At 52.3% G+C, this 13,215-nt stretch overlaps 2 protein-coding genes across 6 annotated transcripts in view; one reads left to right on the plus strand and one right to left on the minus strand.

The window, feature by feature from the left end:
* Nucleotides 1-5,704, plus strand: part of ARSG (arylsulfatase G) — a gene marked incomplete at its 5' end in the record, with an annotated part of 69,877 nt that extends 64,173 nt beyond the window's left edge. Inside the window, one exon of one of the 2 annotated variants that reach the window (XM_082678375.1) lies at nt 5,219-5,704. In XM_082678375.1, coding sequence (XP_082534501.1) covers nt 5,219-5,493 — 275 coding nt within the window. In that variant the 3' untranslated portion in view covers nt 5,494-5,704. The remainder of the gene's footprint in view (nt 1-5,218) is intronic. The other variant, XM_082678376.1, reaches the window with a different exon arrangement.
* WIPI1 (WD repeat domain, phosphoinositide interacting 1) overlaps nt 1-13,215 on the minus strand; it is a 37,936-nt gene that overhangs the window by 1,979 nt on the left and 22,742 nt on the right. The window contains exons 9-14 of one of the 4 annotated variants that reach the window (XM_082678378.1): nt 11,520-11,684; nt 10,616-10,723; nt 9,910-10,028; nt 9,385-9,485; nt 7,570-7,745; nt 6,202-6,698 (exon numbers count right to left, since the gene is read on the minus strand). In XM_082678378.1, coding sequence (XP_082534504.1) covers nt 6,695-6,698; nt 7,570-7,745; nt 9,385-9,485; nt 9,910-10,028; nt 10,616-10,723; nt 11,520-11,684 — 673 coding nt within the window. In that variant the 3' untranslated portion in view covers nt 6,202-6,694. Of the gene's footprint in view, nt 1-6,201; nt 6,699-7,352; nt 7,746-9,384; nt 9,486-9,909; nt 10,029-10,615; nt 10,724-11,519; nt 11,685-13,215 lie in introns of those variants that run through there. The other 3 variants (XM_082678379.1, XM_082678377.1, XM_082678380.1) reach the window with 3 other exon arrangements.

Below are 13,215 nucleotides of genomic sequence, written 5' to 3' on the forward strand. Positions count from 1 at the left end.
CTTCTTTTTATATATTGATGGATTTGATCTGCCAAGATTTTGTCTATAATTTTCCTTTCCTGCAATGTCTGTGTCGGGGTTGGGTATCAGGGTTTTGCTAACCTTGGGAAATGAGTTGGGAAGTGTTCCTTTCTCTGTTTTCTGGAAGGGGCTATGGGAGATTGGTATTATTTCTTTCGCGTCTGATTGAATTCATCTGTGAAACTCTTAGGACCTGGAGGTTTCTTGATGGAAAAGTTCTTGGTTATCAATTTAGTTTCTTTCATAGGTACAGGGCTATTCCTATTTTTAATTTCTTCTCGTATCAGCTTTGGTAAGTTGTTAAAATAATTTGTCCATTTCATCTGAGTTGTCAAATTTACTGGCCTAAATTTGTTCATAATATTTCCTCATTATCCTTTTAATTAATCTTTAATGAAGCAACTTTTAGCTCTGTTAATTTCCTTTAGCGTTTTCTATGTCATGATTCCTGCTTTTATTTCCATCCCTTCTTTACTTACTTTACTCTCCTTATTCTAGTTTACTAAAGAGGACATTTATATAATTAATTTTAAACCTTTCTCATGTCCAAATATAAGCGTTTATAGCTACAGTTTTCCTTTAAGCATTGCTTTATCTGTATCTCCCAGATTCTATGTTTTACTTTCATTATCTAGTTGGAAATATTTTCTAGTACCTTGTATAGGTCACTTAGAAAGCTGTTGCTTAATTTCCAAATTTTGGGGCCTTTTTTAGCTCTTGTCTTGGTCATTTCTAATTTAATTTTATTGTGATCAGAAAACATACTCTGGAAGTTTTCAGTCTTTTGAAACTTATTGAGACTTATTTTATGGCCTTGCAGATGATCTGTCTTGGCGAACACACCATGTGGAAGTGAAGCAAATGTGTATTCTGCAGTTCTTGTGTATACTGTTCCATAAATCTCAGTCAGGTGGAGGTGTTGATAGCTGTCTAGATCGCCTGTATCCCTCCAGCTTTTTGTCTAGTTGTTCTATCAATTGTTGAGAGAAGCGTTTTAAAAATCTCCGTTTAGGATGTAGATTGCCTATATTTCCCTTTAGTTTTGTCTTCCTTAAAAACGGACTCTCGATCCTTGTGAAATATCCCTCGTCATCTTGGTACTCCACGGCGTGAAGTATGTTTTGTCTAAGGTAACGTAGCCACTCGTTTCCTGTGCTTACTGTTTGTGTGATATATCTATTTTGTTCCTTTCAACTCAACTGCTTTTCTATTTAAAATGCGTCTCTGTAGGCAGGAAAGAAAGGAATCTTGCTTTTTCATCCAGTTTGATAAGGCTCTGCTTTTTAACTGGCGAGTTTCGACTATTTGCTTTTCTCTACATAAGATCATTTCATCAACAAATAGAGGTGGTTTAACTTTTTCCTCCCCAGTCTGGATGCCTCCTGTTTCTGGTTCTTGCCTAACTTCTGTGGCTGGAACCTCCAGTACAATGTTGAATAGAAGTGGTGACAGTGGACATTCATGTCTTGTTCTTAATCTTAGGGGGAAAGCTTTCAGTCTTTCCTCACTAAGTGTGATGTTAGCTCTGGGTTTCTCACAGATAATTTTTATCAGGTTGAGGAAGTTCCTTTTTATTCCTAGTTTCTTGAGTGTTTATATCATGACAGAGTGTGGGATTTTGTCAAATGCTTTTTCTGCATCTACTGAGATGATCATTTTTTTGTCTTTTGTTCTATGAATATACATTGCTTTACACTGACTGATTTTCATATGTTGAACCAACCTTGCATCCATGGGATAAATTCCACTTGGACATGGTGTATAATCCTTTTTATAAGCTGCTGAAATCAGTTTGCTAGTATGTATCGAGGGTTTTTTGTATCTCTACTGTCTGCAAGCCAAGGAAGAGAACCCTCGCCAGAAACCACATTTTCAAGAACCTTGATCTTGGACTTCTAGCCTCCAGAGCTGTGAGCAGGTCAATTTCTATGATTTGAGCCACCCGGTCTATGGGACTTTGCTATGGCAGCCTCGGCTGCGACTAAAATACCACTTTAAGGCTCTTCGCCGTGTCTTTTCATGGCTTGAGCTTGTTTGTTCTCAAAGCTGAATAATATTCTGTTGCCTGGACGTACCACAGTTAATCTATCCATTCACCCACTGAAGAAAATCTTGCTTGCTTCCAAGTCTTCACAATTAGGAGTAAACGTTCTGACGATTATGCTATAAACATCCACATGGAGGTCTTTTTGTGGACATACACTCATTTGAATAAATAACAAGAAGTGTGACTGCTAGATCGTACGGTTAGAGTGTATTTAATTTTGTAAGAAAACACCAAGGTGTCTTCCAGAGTAGCTGCACTGCTTAGCGTCCCCGCCGGCAGTGATGACAGTCCCTGCTGCACACCCTCACCGGCATCCAGTGTCGCCACTGTTTTTCATTTTGGCCACTCTACTAGGTGTGTCGTGGGGTCTTGTTATTTAATTTGCAACTACTGATGACGTACAGCATTGAGCACCCTTTCGTATGCTTCTCTGCTAACTGTGTATCTTCTTTGCTGAGGTGTCTGTTCAGGTTCTCATTCTCATCATCCTGATTGTTGAGATTTAAGAGCTCTTTGTGCATTTCGGATAACAGCCCTTTATCAGATGTGCCTTGTGAGAATACTTTCTTCGAGTCGTGGCTTGACTTCTTGTTCTCTCGACAGGGTGTTTCTCGGGGTCTCTGAGCTTCCTTGATCTGCGGTTTGGTGTCTGACATGAATTTGGAGGAGATCTCAGGCATTATAGTTGCATAGATTTCTTCTATTCCTTTCACGCGTTCTTCTCTTTCTAGTGTTCCCGTTACACTTTTTGTAGTTTCCTCACAGTTCTTGGATATTCTGCTCTGCGTTTTGCAGATTTTTTTCCCTCTTTGCTTTTCAACTTTGGAAGCTTCTTTTGAGATATCCTCAAGCTCAGAGATTCTGTCCTCAGCCGTGGAATCTACGAACGAGCCCATCAAAGGCATTCTTATTCTTATTTCTGTCACAGTGCTTTTGATCACTGGCGTTTATTTTTTTCTTTTTTCTTAGGATTTTCATCTAAAAGAGGACTCCCACCCCCATGGGGTTTTTAACTCTTAAACTCATCTACGCTGAGCCTCCCGCCATTTGTTCACCATAGTTCGGGATCCCCTACAGGGCACTGGTTCCCAGAGGTGTCCGCTTGTGGGTTTCCGCTCTGGTATGTTGTGCTTCTCTGTATTCTCACCTGTCTGTCTCCAGTTCGGGGGGCAGAGGTTTGCCCTGTGACCTCACTTCTCTGATGGATCTCAGAAGTCATTGACTTTGTAGTTTGTTCAGCTTTTTACTTGTTAGGATGGAGGGCTGACTTCCAGAGCTCCAAATGCTGGACCAGAGACTAGAAGTTTCCTATTGAGTGGTTTTTAAGAACTGGACGTTGTGTGTGATGCACTGTAGAGATTCTGACTTTCAGTCTGAGGGGTGTTGACTCTGGTTCTCACGGGCAGTTAATTGCTGCCTAATCCCCTCAGACTTGAGGAGGCTTGATTTTATGCTCTGTCAGAACTGGGCTCTGTTGGATTTTATCCTTAATCTTGGGTAAACGCCTTCATTCCGGGATACAGCCTTTACTCCTAGCATGAACCTTTTGGGACTTCAGTGGAAAACATGAAGTGTTGATCAAGCCTTTCTAACCTAACAGAATTCACGCTAAATTCTGCCTTCCCTGCACTGGGTAGCACGGAAGTGCGTGCTGAGCTCTTCAGACTTGTAGCTGTTGCTAGAATCTGTGCATGCCCAGTTCAGGGGTCAGCCAGGGTTCTGAAGGGAGTTTATCTGCAGATTTGAAGCCTTCCCCTCTCCAGCTCTCTCCTTCCCAGGACTTTGCCCACCAATCTGCATCTGTGGTGGCAGCTCTGAACTCTGTTCCCTGACACCTCAAGCCAAAGCGACCACAGCCCCCTCCTGGGGCTTTAGCTGCTCCACGCTGCTCTGACTGGGTGGGTAGGGGGGTGTCCCCAGGGGAAAACACTTAAACACAGACCCCACCCCGTGCGGCCTCCTGCTTTCAAAAATCAAGTTCCTTTCTGCCTGCATGGACGATTTTCTGGTGCCTTCAATTGGTTGTTTTTTTCTGTATGTTGCCTAGAACTTAAAATTGTCATCTATGGGAGGATGAGTTTTATGTGAGCTACTTCATTATTCCCTTAAGCGGAAGCCTTTAATTTTTATAAGAGGAGTCAGTCCCCACCTTCGCCTGACTGATTGCCAAAGCTCGCGTCACCTCTGTTTATTGGCAAAGAAGAGCCAACTTCACCTCCAAACACTAGGCAACGGCTCTTCCTCTTCGTTGGACAAACTGAAATCCACCCCAGGAGGAGCAGCATCAATGGGGCCTTCCTGAAGGCTGCGCGATCTACCCATCCTTCCCTCTCAGTGGTTCACACTTTACGTTTCTGTTCAGATCGGCCCAGAGTGAAAGCTGCGTCCTCCCGTGGTGTGACTGTGGCTCCTTCGTGGAGATTTGCTTTTACTGAGTTGCACTTGGGCTTCAGGCCCTCAGCTTGTAGCGGAGGGTGGGATAGAAAGTTGTCAGCTGGACCGGCCTCATCGCACAGCTGTGCTTTTCATAAGGATGCTGTCGAGTGTTCCATCCTGTAGGAGGAGCCGGTGGAAAAAATTCTCTCACACCTCAGGGCTCTGCTTCCCCGAGTGGCTGGTAAATGTCTACCTTGTTCATGTTTCCCCGCTAAGGACACCAGAGGCAAAGGAAGTGTTCAGGATTGCCTGTGTGTCCCAGGGCTGTCCTCTGCCTGAATTCCTTTTGTTGGTATAATTATATTGTGTTCATTCCTGTCAGAAGCCCTAACTACTTTTTGTACGGAAAAGGGGGCAAAAAGAAAAAGTCATCTGAATCATTAACGCCAAGGAGGCTGCCGTCGCTCCGAACGTTTCCGTCACCCGTCCTCGGGCAGATTCTGACTCAGACAAGAAACTGAACTGCAGCCCGAAGTGAAACGACTTCCCTGGCCTCCCTGCCTGATTTGCCAAACTGAGTGTCCTGTGGACTCAAGACATCAATTTTCAAAAGACACATCACATGTACTCCCAGAGGGTAGAGGGGAAAGATACTTGAGTCAGTGTCTTAGTGGCAGGGAGAGCGGTCACTGGAACACTGGAGTCCTGGTATGTTTGCACTCCCTTGTAATCCGGTGCTGGGCTTGACGGGGTCTCTGTTGTCACCCGCTCCAGGTGGGGCCAGAGCCTGCGACGGCAGCGTCGGCCCCGAGCGGCACCACGAGCCTCCCCTCATCTTTAACCTGGATGACGATGTCGCAGAAGCCGTGCCTCTGGACCGGGGCAGTGCCGAGTACCAGCGGGTGCTGCCCGAGGTCAGAGCGGCTCTCTCGGAGGTCCTTGAAGACATTGCCGGCGACAACACCTCCCGAGCCGATTACAGTCAGGACCCTTCCGTGACCCCCTGCTGTAATCCCCACCAAACCGCCTGCCGCTGCCAGGCCGCGTGACGGAAACACGGGAAGCGAGACGGGCGGGTTCACATCCCGACTGCGGTTTTGCCCACTTCGCAGTGACGTGTGCTTTAAAAATAAGGCTCAGAAGTCTGTTCTGAAGCCACCACTCCGCGTCCCCCGCTGTCCCTTCCGCGTGCCGGCTTGAGGGCATGCCGAGCCCGAGCTGTAAGAAAAGGCACCTGGGCCGTGGAGTCAGGAGTCAGGCCAGGTCCCAGCCCCAGCTTTGAACCTGGGCAGTTGTTTAACCTGACTCGCAAGCTGATCTTGAGGAGGAGACAGGAGACAGGTGGTGCATGCAGGTGCCTGCCTGGCGCGCGGCGTGACGCCTGCTCGCTCGATATGTTCTAGTTGCCTTTTCTCATGCACCCGGTTTTGCTGGTCATTTGAACAGAGGCTCCTCCCGGCCGGCATCTAGAGCAGCACCTCCATCTTTCACAGGCGCACAATCACCTGGGAGCCTGTGACCTTGCGGACTCTGACCAGGTGGGCTGGGGGGCCCGAGGCGCTCCGTGTCTGGGAAGCTCCCCAGGGGGCTGCAGACCTGACAAGGTAAGAGCTGCTTCCGGGCGGCGGAAGCCCGCAGCCCTGCCCACCGACCACCACCCCGTGCGGCAGGTCAAGCGGCTGTATTTAAAGATTTTAGGGGTGCTTCCTGCTCTCAGAAACCACAAAGAAGTAAAGTTTTAAAGCCTCAAAAGTGCGTTGCCATGGTTTTATTATCAGTGTCCTAAATGGGACTGAAAGGTCATAAATGATTTATTCCAATCACTGCACAAACCTTTTGCCTGGCTAAAATAGCCTCTCTATGTCGCATATACAAGAAATACAGTTCAGAGAGATTCTCCGGTAAGTACGTTTTTACGCAGCATACGCTCTCGAAAGGATGCTCTCTGTAATATCAAATTAGAGTTATAGACCAAGATGGTTCGTCCACGTGGACGCTCTGGCTGGGACGCACTTTCAACAACGGCAGGATGTGGGTTCGCAGCAGCTCCCGCACCCACCGGCCACCGGGGCTGAGACGAGCCTGCTGGGCAGCAAACCGCGTCCCGGGTTCCTGACCCCCCATTCTGCTCACACAACCGCATGCCTTGCATCCACCTTCCTGGTCGTCTCCAAAACCGCCTGACAGGGGGCGGTCCTGCCGGTCACCATGACTGCTTCGTTTTGCCCTTCTGATCGCCGCGGCACAAGATTATCTACCGAAATCAAAACAGAACGGCCTTACTCTTTCCGGGAAGGGGCTGACGGGCCGGCTGCACGGTCAGCAGACCTGTGCCCACGCGGGGTCGGCGGGGGCAGGCTGGGCCCGGCAGAGCTTTGCCGCCTGTCTGTCCGCAGGCCGACCCTCACGTGTGGTCACGGAAGAGTCACCCGTCTTCTTTAGGTGTAGACGAGGTGGCAGTTTCAGAAAATACTTTTCGTAAAAATGTATGTGTGTATTGATGTGTATATGGGTTGCTTTTTTTTTTTTTTTTAAGGCTCATCTTACTTGTAAACACAGACTGCTAAATCACCATGAAAAGGTCAGTAAACACCCTTGGTCCCAAGAGCAAGACGAATGTCAGAATATATGCAAACCTGTCAAGCTGGCTTGTTACCGAAACCAAAGCTACTCTCTTCCTGAATACAGCATCTTTCTAAGGGACCAGAAAGGATCAATCCTCTTTTCCCTCATTGTGCTTGGAGCAAAGTCAATCATAAGGAGATGAGAGGGCTCATACCCAGGTTACTGTCAGTATATTTAAAAAAGAAGACCAGCAGTGATGACCCAGCGAGCCCCTCAGGAGATTATCTGAGCAAACCTAGGCTCGTGTCCGGGAGAAGCTGAGACCCCAAGATCCGTCAGGATCCCGGAAGGTGTTAAGGCATGTGGGTAGAGAGGAGGATTCTGGACAGATGTTTGCAACAGGCATGACCGTTCAGAACAGAGACAGAGAGAGGAAGCTGTTTAGCATCTCCGGTGGACTATCACTGCCAATGAGGACATGACTAATATGGTCCCTCTTGCAAGAACATCCCAGGGGCACTCAGGCCCCGATCCTTGTGCACTGAGATGCAGAAGCCCACCTGCTACCCCATCGCTCTGCCTGCAGGCATGAGGGCAGGGCTGGGGTCTGATGGTCTCCGAGACCCCTACCACCGGCTCCGCACACGGGGGCTGCTCCGAAATTGCTAGGGCCTAGCGACCGTTCTGGGGAAGCTCGTTCAGTGATCGGCACTCTCACTGGCAGGAAGCCTTCCTTCTACATAAATAAAAATCGACGCAGTTTAAACCAACTTCCACTCGTTTGGTCCTTACGAGGGAGACAGGACGAATGGCTTGTACCAGGCTTCCTGGCACCGAATAAGCAAACAGGCCTTTCATTTTAGTGCTATAGTTCTTAAGCGTCTCCAATTTTTTTTTTTTAACTCCAAATGATCTGCATGGTGTACGTATTATTTGATACAGGTTTTCTTTAGCAAGGGATCACCTTCTGAATGCCGATATCCAAATTCTGTAAATGTAAGAGGTTTCGAGGTCTACTCTGATTACAGTTAAGTATCTAATAATCTAATCTTTTATAGCAGTCACAGACTTTTACCAAAATTGCTGATTCCATTAGATTCCACATGTATACCCACTGCATCTGACCTGCTCTGGTTCCCGGAAGATACAACTTCAGATAAATGACCACCAACTTTTGTGGGGGACAGAAAAGCTCCCGCTATAGCGAGTAGGGGCAGGAGAACCCAAGAGCAAAACAACTGGTCCCTTGGGAGGGGTCTACTGGGAGACGTTTTTAAACGTGTAATTAGTATTTTTAAGAATGACTGCTTTCCACCCCTAAGATGTAAACTTGACTGGTTGGCACTGTATTTGACAATCTGTCTATTAAAAGCCAGAAAGGCCAATCTCAAGCTGCAACCCACAGAGCCTTCTGGGAAGTCAGGAACACGGCCCTGCAGTCCTGCACGAAGGGCCCTACGGCAGCTCTTGTTTTTGTTTGACTGGACTTACTAGATTGTCCTATGGACCTCTGCAAGAGAGACGCCAGACCCGCACTCCACCCTTTGGCAAATGGAATCCACCTGACCCAAAATCATGACCAAGAGAAAACAATGCAGCCCAAGATCTATGCCCAATGGCTACTTCTCTCTGCTTCCAGGAGGGACAGTCAGCTGACTCTCCAAGCCTTGGCCTAAACACTGCTTCCATCTTGAAACGACTTCAAGTGGACCGTCTGGGCGGTTTTCTGACTGAAGCTCCTAAGAGGGGGTCTCTATGTTGCTCTGAACGGAAGCTTGAAGAACCAGAACCAGGGGGACAAGCTTCTCTTCACCCCAGGATGCTGAGAGGAGCCATGCCCAGCACCCAGCTAAGCCTGGGCCCTCGCTGCCAGGACGGCTGAAGCAGGATGCTGGGGAGGTGCCCGGCTAGAGGTGCCCGGGGGGCTTCCCACCGCCGCTCCGCTCTCCGAGTGGCTGTTAACGCACAGGGGTCAGTCCTGTCAGAGCCGGAGGAGGGCGAGGGCCCAGCCCTGTCAGAGCACCACCTTTAGCATCACAAGGGCGGCAACATTCTGCTCAGAGCATCTCGGGAGCCTCAGGAAAAGAAGAGCTTAGACGGACCGGTTTCTCCCTGTGAGCAGCAGAGGGTGCTAAGGAAGCAGTCAAGGCGCCCGGGCCTCCGAACGCGGGGAGGCCGCCACGGCTCCCTGGGCAAGCGCGCGGTTACCCTGACACTGTCAGGTGGGCTAGTCTGTGGGGTCTGAGGCTTCCCGGGTGTTAGGGGAGGATTAGTTGTGACAAACGAGACAACAGGGAAAGGACTCCGCCCGTGCACAGGTGAGGGTTCTGTCTAAGCACACGGATTGGATGCTCTTAAGGGTGCCCAATGCTCACAGGGGGGAACTCATTCTCATCATCAAGACACACTGGTCCCGTCGCAAACTCGTGTTCGGGGATGACCTCTCCTCGGAGCGCCCCGCCATCCTCAGAATAACCTGGAAACCAACAGTGAGACGTGAGAGAAGGCATGGGGTCTGTTCCTAGGCCGCAACCCCTGGGCCGGGCCTCAGCACAGCGAGCGTCCGGGGACCCGCGGGACGGACTGTGCTCCCCACGAATGCAAACCCTCAGCGTTTACGGCCCGAAGCCCCTGGGCGGCTGGTCTCCTCCACCCGCCCGCCCCCAGCTCCTCCAGCTTTCCACCTGATTACAAACCGTCCAGGAGGCAACGCGTTCCCACTACTCGTTAGGGAGGCGGCCGCTGGGGGCTCTGCCGGCCCTGATCCGGGACCCGCGTTTAAGGCTACGCCCAGGGCCGCGTCTGGCGGAGACACGTGGTTCAGGGGGAGTGCTCTGTCCACAGGCAGCGGTGACGGGAGAAGAGGGCCGCTGTCACACAGGTCCCCCGTGCCCGCTCACCTGGCACCGTGGAGGCTGCAGAAGGGCTTGGTCTGGCCACAGTTGCTGCGTAAGACTGAGGTAAGGAAGCTCTGAGGTCGTTTTCTTTATTCTCATCGGCAGTTCCTGAGCCAAGCAAGCTGACGTGGGGGGAAGGAAGAGACAAGAAGGTCCCCTCACGCCCAGGGCCCTTGCAAAAGGCAAAGCACCGGAAGCCCGTGCTGGGCCCCTGGGGTTCAAGGCCTGCCAGGTCAGCGTGGGCCAGCGTGACCTTCACCTGCCGATCACGGGAGTTCTCATCTCTGGCGTTCAGTAAACCGAGATCGGTCCTGTGCTCCTCCTGGCACGCGCAGGCAAGGGCACCCGGGAGCCCCAGGTGACGGGGCAGTGGCAGCTCGGGGCATCCTGTCCGCAGCAGGAGGTTGCCCTGCCCTTGGCCACAGAGGTCAGGAGAACGTCTCAATTCAGTTCGGTACACGGCTCGGAGTGCCTGTTATGTCTGAGGGACCCCAGGAAGAGGAGGGCCCAGCAGGGAGACCCCATTTTGCATGTCATTGAGCCCTACGTGAGCCCAGCGCCAAGCAGGGCCCCTCTGGCTCTGCCCCTGGGCCCGCCCCTGAAGGAGGAAGGGAAGCAAGAGCGCTGAGGCTGGGCGCCGTCGGGGCTGAGGGGCACACGACACAGGCGGCCCTTGAAAGGCCGGCTTTCTGACCACCGGTCTCCCCACCTGTGGGTCTTGATTAGGACGCAGTCTCCTCCGTCCTGAGGGTCCAAGCTGTAGATGTAAAGGTGTCCACTGGACGATGCCACCAGGAGCCTCGGTAGCTTCTGGATCCTAAGGGCCAAGAAGACATGTGCTGGGATGGCAACGCACGTGGGCGGCAGATCCGCTTCCAGGGACGAAACGCCCCCCCCCCCACCCCCGGGGACATCACCAGCGCCTTGTCCCGACATCCATGAACCCGCAGCCCGCTGACCCCAGAGTCTGGGTTTCTGGTGACTTTCTTGCGTGTGTCCTAGTGATCTACCTTGAGGATGACTTCTTGTCTTTGACCATGATTGTGTGGGTGAGACAAAAGGATATGCATACACCCTGCTGCTCTGTGAGGTTCCCCTGCCAACAAAAGCGTCCGCCTACCTGCCTTATGTGTGTCTCTGCCTTTAACAGCGGAAGGAAGGAGGCAGGTGCAAAACTGGCCCCCATCTTTGCTGGCTAGTTTTACAAAATTTTTCAAATGTTTGGCTTTAATAAACACTTTTTAATGTCTTAGATAAAACACCTGTCGACCCCATAGGTATCTGGACCGAGACTTTGGAACTAGAGCCTTTTTACATAATTCCGTAAAAATGGGAACTGTCTTCAAGACAGTGTCACTGGAATGAGAAGGTTAAAATTCCCATGCCAGCTTCCAGCTCAGCTTCTCAGCCCCCGGAGAAAGGGTCCCGCCGGACGGGAAAGTGGCTGGCCGGCCACGGGGTGCCGAGGGTCCTGACCCTACGTGCCCTTCTTGGCTCCCTTCTCTTGCCTTTCTTTTAAACCTGTGCGTGTGTGTCTGGGGCAAGTAAACCTGTGCTTTGGGGAAGCAAATCTGTAATGGTTTGTGCCTGGTGAGGGGGGGCGCTGCACGTACGTAGAGAGGGTGCAGATGTTCCTGTGCCCAGAGAAGCCCAGGCGCCCGGTGGCAAAGGCCCTGTCCTGGTTCATCATGTCGGACACCTGGGTGGGGAGGTAGTTGGTCGCAGCCATGAGCATCTTTCCCATGTAGCTGGTCCAGGTCGAGGGCTCCTCTGGCTGGCTGGGGAGCAAAAGGCACAGGCGAGGGTGAGGCCAAGCCCTTCTGCAGCCTCCACGGTGCCAGGTGAGGGTGAGGATGTTGGAGGCCTGGCAGCCGTCCAACATCCCCGGCCGACGCTGGGAGCCGTGCTCACCACAGCGGGAAGGGACTGTGCCCGGGCATGACGTTCCACCCACCCGAACGCTCGGGACGTGCCATTCTGGCCGTACCCAGAGGGCGTCAAGGGCTCGTGTGTCCTTCGGAAGAGCCATTGCACGGCCGTTAAGAGGTTCCCAGTGTGACGGCCCTCCTGCATTAAGCAAGCTGAATCTATCAGCCTGATTTCTAGGTTCCTGGAAGGGGGCTGGGCAGAGAGTGAGTTGGAATCAGTCCCTGGGCTCTGTAACCTAAGCCCAGGCCTGTTCTGGGCTCACCGAAGAAAAGAACAGGCCGATCTCAGCGTCAAGGCCTCCCAGCCAGACTGCGTGGGAAGCAAACCTCCGGGCAAGATGCTTGGACAGGTGTTTGGTTACAGCCCTCGAGCCACCCGGGTGGGTGCTGGCAATGCACAAAGGTCGGGGGAATTCAAAAGGACCTGGTGTGCCCCCTGCAGTCCCCACGCCGCATCCTGGGGTCTCTGGCAGACAAGGGGGGACGGCTGTGTGGTGAGACGCGGGTGGGCAGGGTGGACACTCGCCTCTGCGCCGAGCAGCCCGGCGAGGACCAGGGTGGCCGCATGCGCCCCAGGCACCCCGGCCGAGAGGCCGCTTGTCCGGGGGATGCATCCTGGTGAGGGACACGGCCCGCGGCTCCGAAGCCCTGGGGTTTATTCCCCCCTGTCACCGCCTGGACAAACCTCCCTGGGTCTCGAGGTTCTCGTCTGGAGGCGACGGGCGCTTCCAGGCTCCCGCCGTCCCCCTAACATCCTGAGCATCGTGGGACACACCTGCGCGGCTCGCCCTGGCGCGCTGCACTAAGGGTGGGGCGTCACCGAGGGGTACCAGCCACACCCAGGTCCTGCATCCGAGGCGGGGCGCAGCACAGATGTCAAAGGGAGGACGCGTGGGCGCTCCAGACAGGGTGCCCGGGACAGGGCCCAGGCCGGGGCGACTCCAAGACCACAGAGGAGGGAGGGGCGGAGGGCGTTCCTCCACCCCTCATATCCCATTGTCCTCACCGGGGACCACGGGGACAATCACGGTCCCCTGCCCGTGAGAACTAAAGCGGCGGCACAGCGTAGGGGCTGGCGCCCGGCGAGTGCTGTCTCATAAGAGGGCGTCTCCGGGGCTGGTGGGACTGAAGAGGCTTGGTCGCCGGGCTAGGCCCCGAGGCAGGTCTGTCTCCGAGCGGGGTGAGGGGGCAGGAGGGGGGCCCATCAGATGCTCTGGACAAGCATCTGAGAGTCAGGGCCACGCTGGGACGGCCCAGGGGGCAGAGGCAGGGAGGCCTCAGCTCAGGCAAGGTGCGGCGAGAAAAGCCTCGACATCGTACAGCACTTGTTCTCTTTCTGACTTATTTCGCTTAGTCTGACAATCTGTAGGAATCGAAACTG

The sequence above is a fragment of the Grampus griseus genome (genome assembly GCF_964374135.1).
Source record: "Grampus griseus genome assembly, chromosome: 20".
In the NCBI taxonomy this organism is placed as follows: domain Eukaryota; kingdom Metazoa; phylum Chordata; class Mammalia; order Artiodactyla; family Delphinidae; genus Grampus; species Grampus griseus.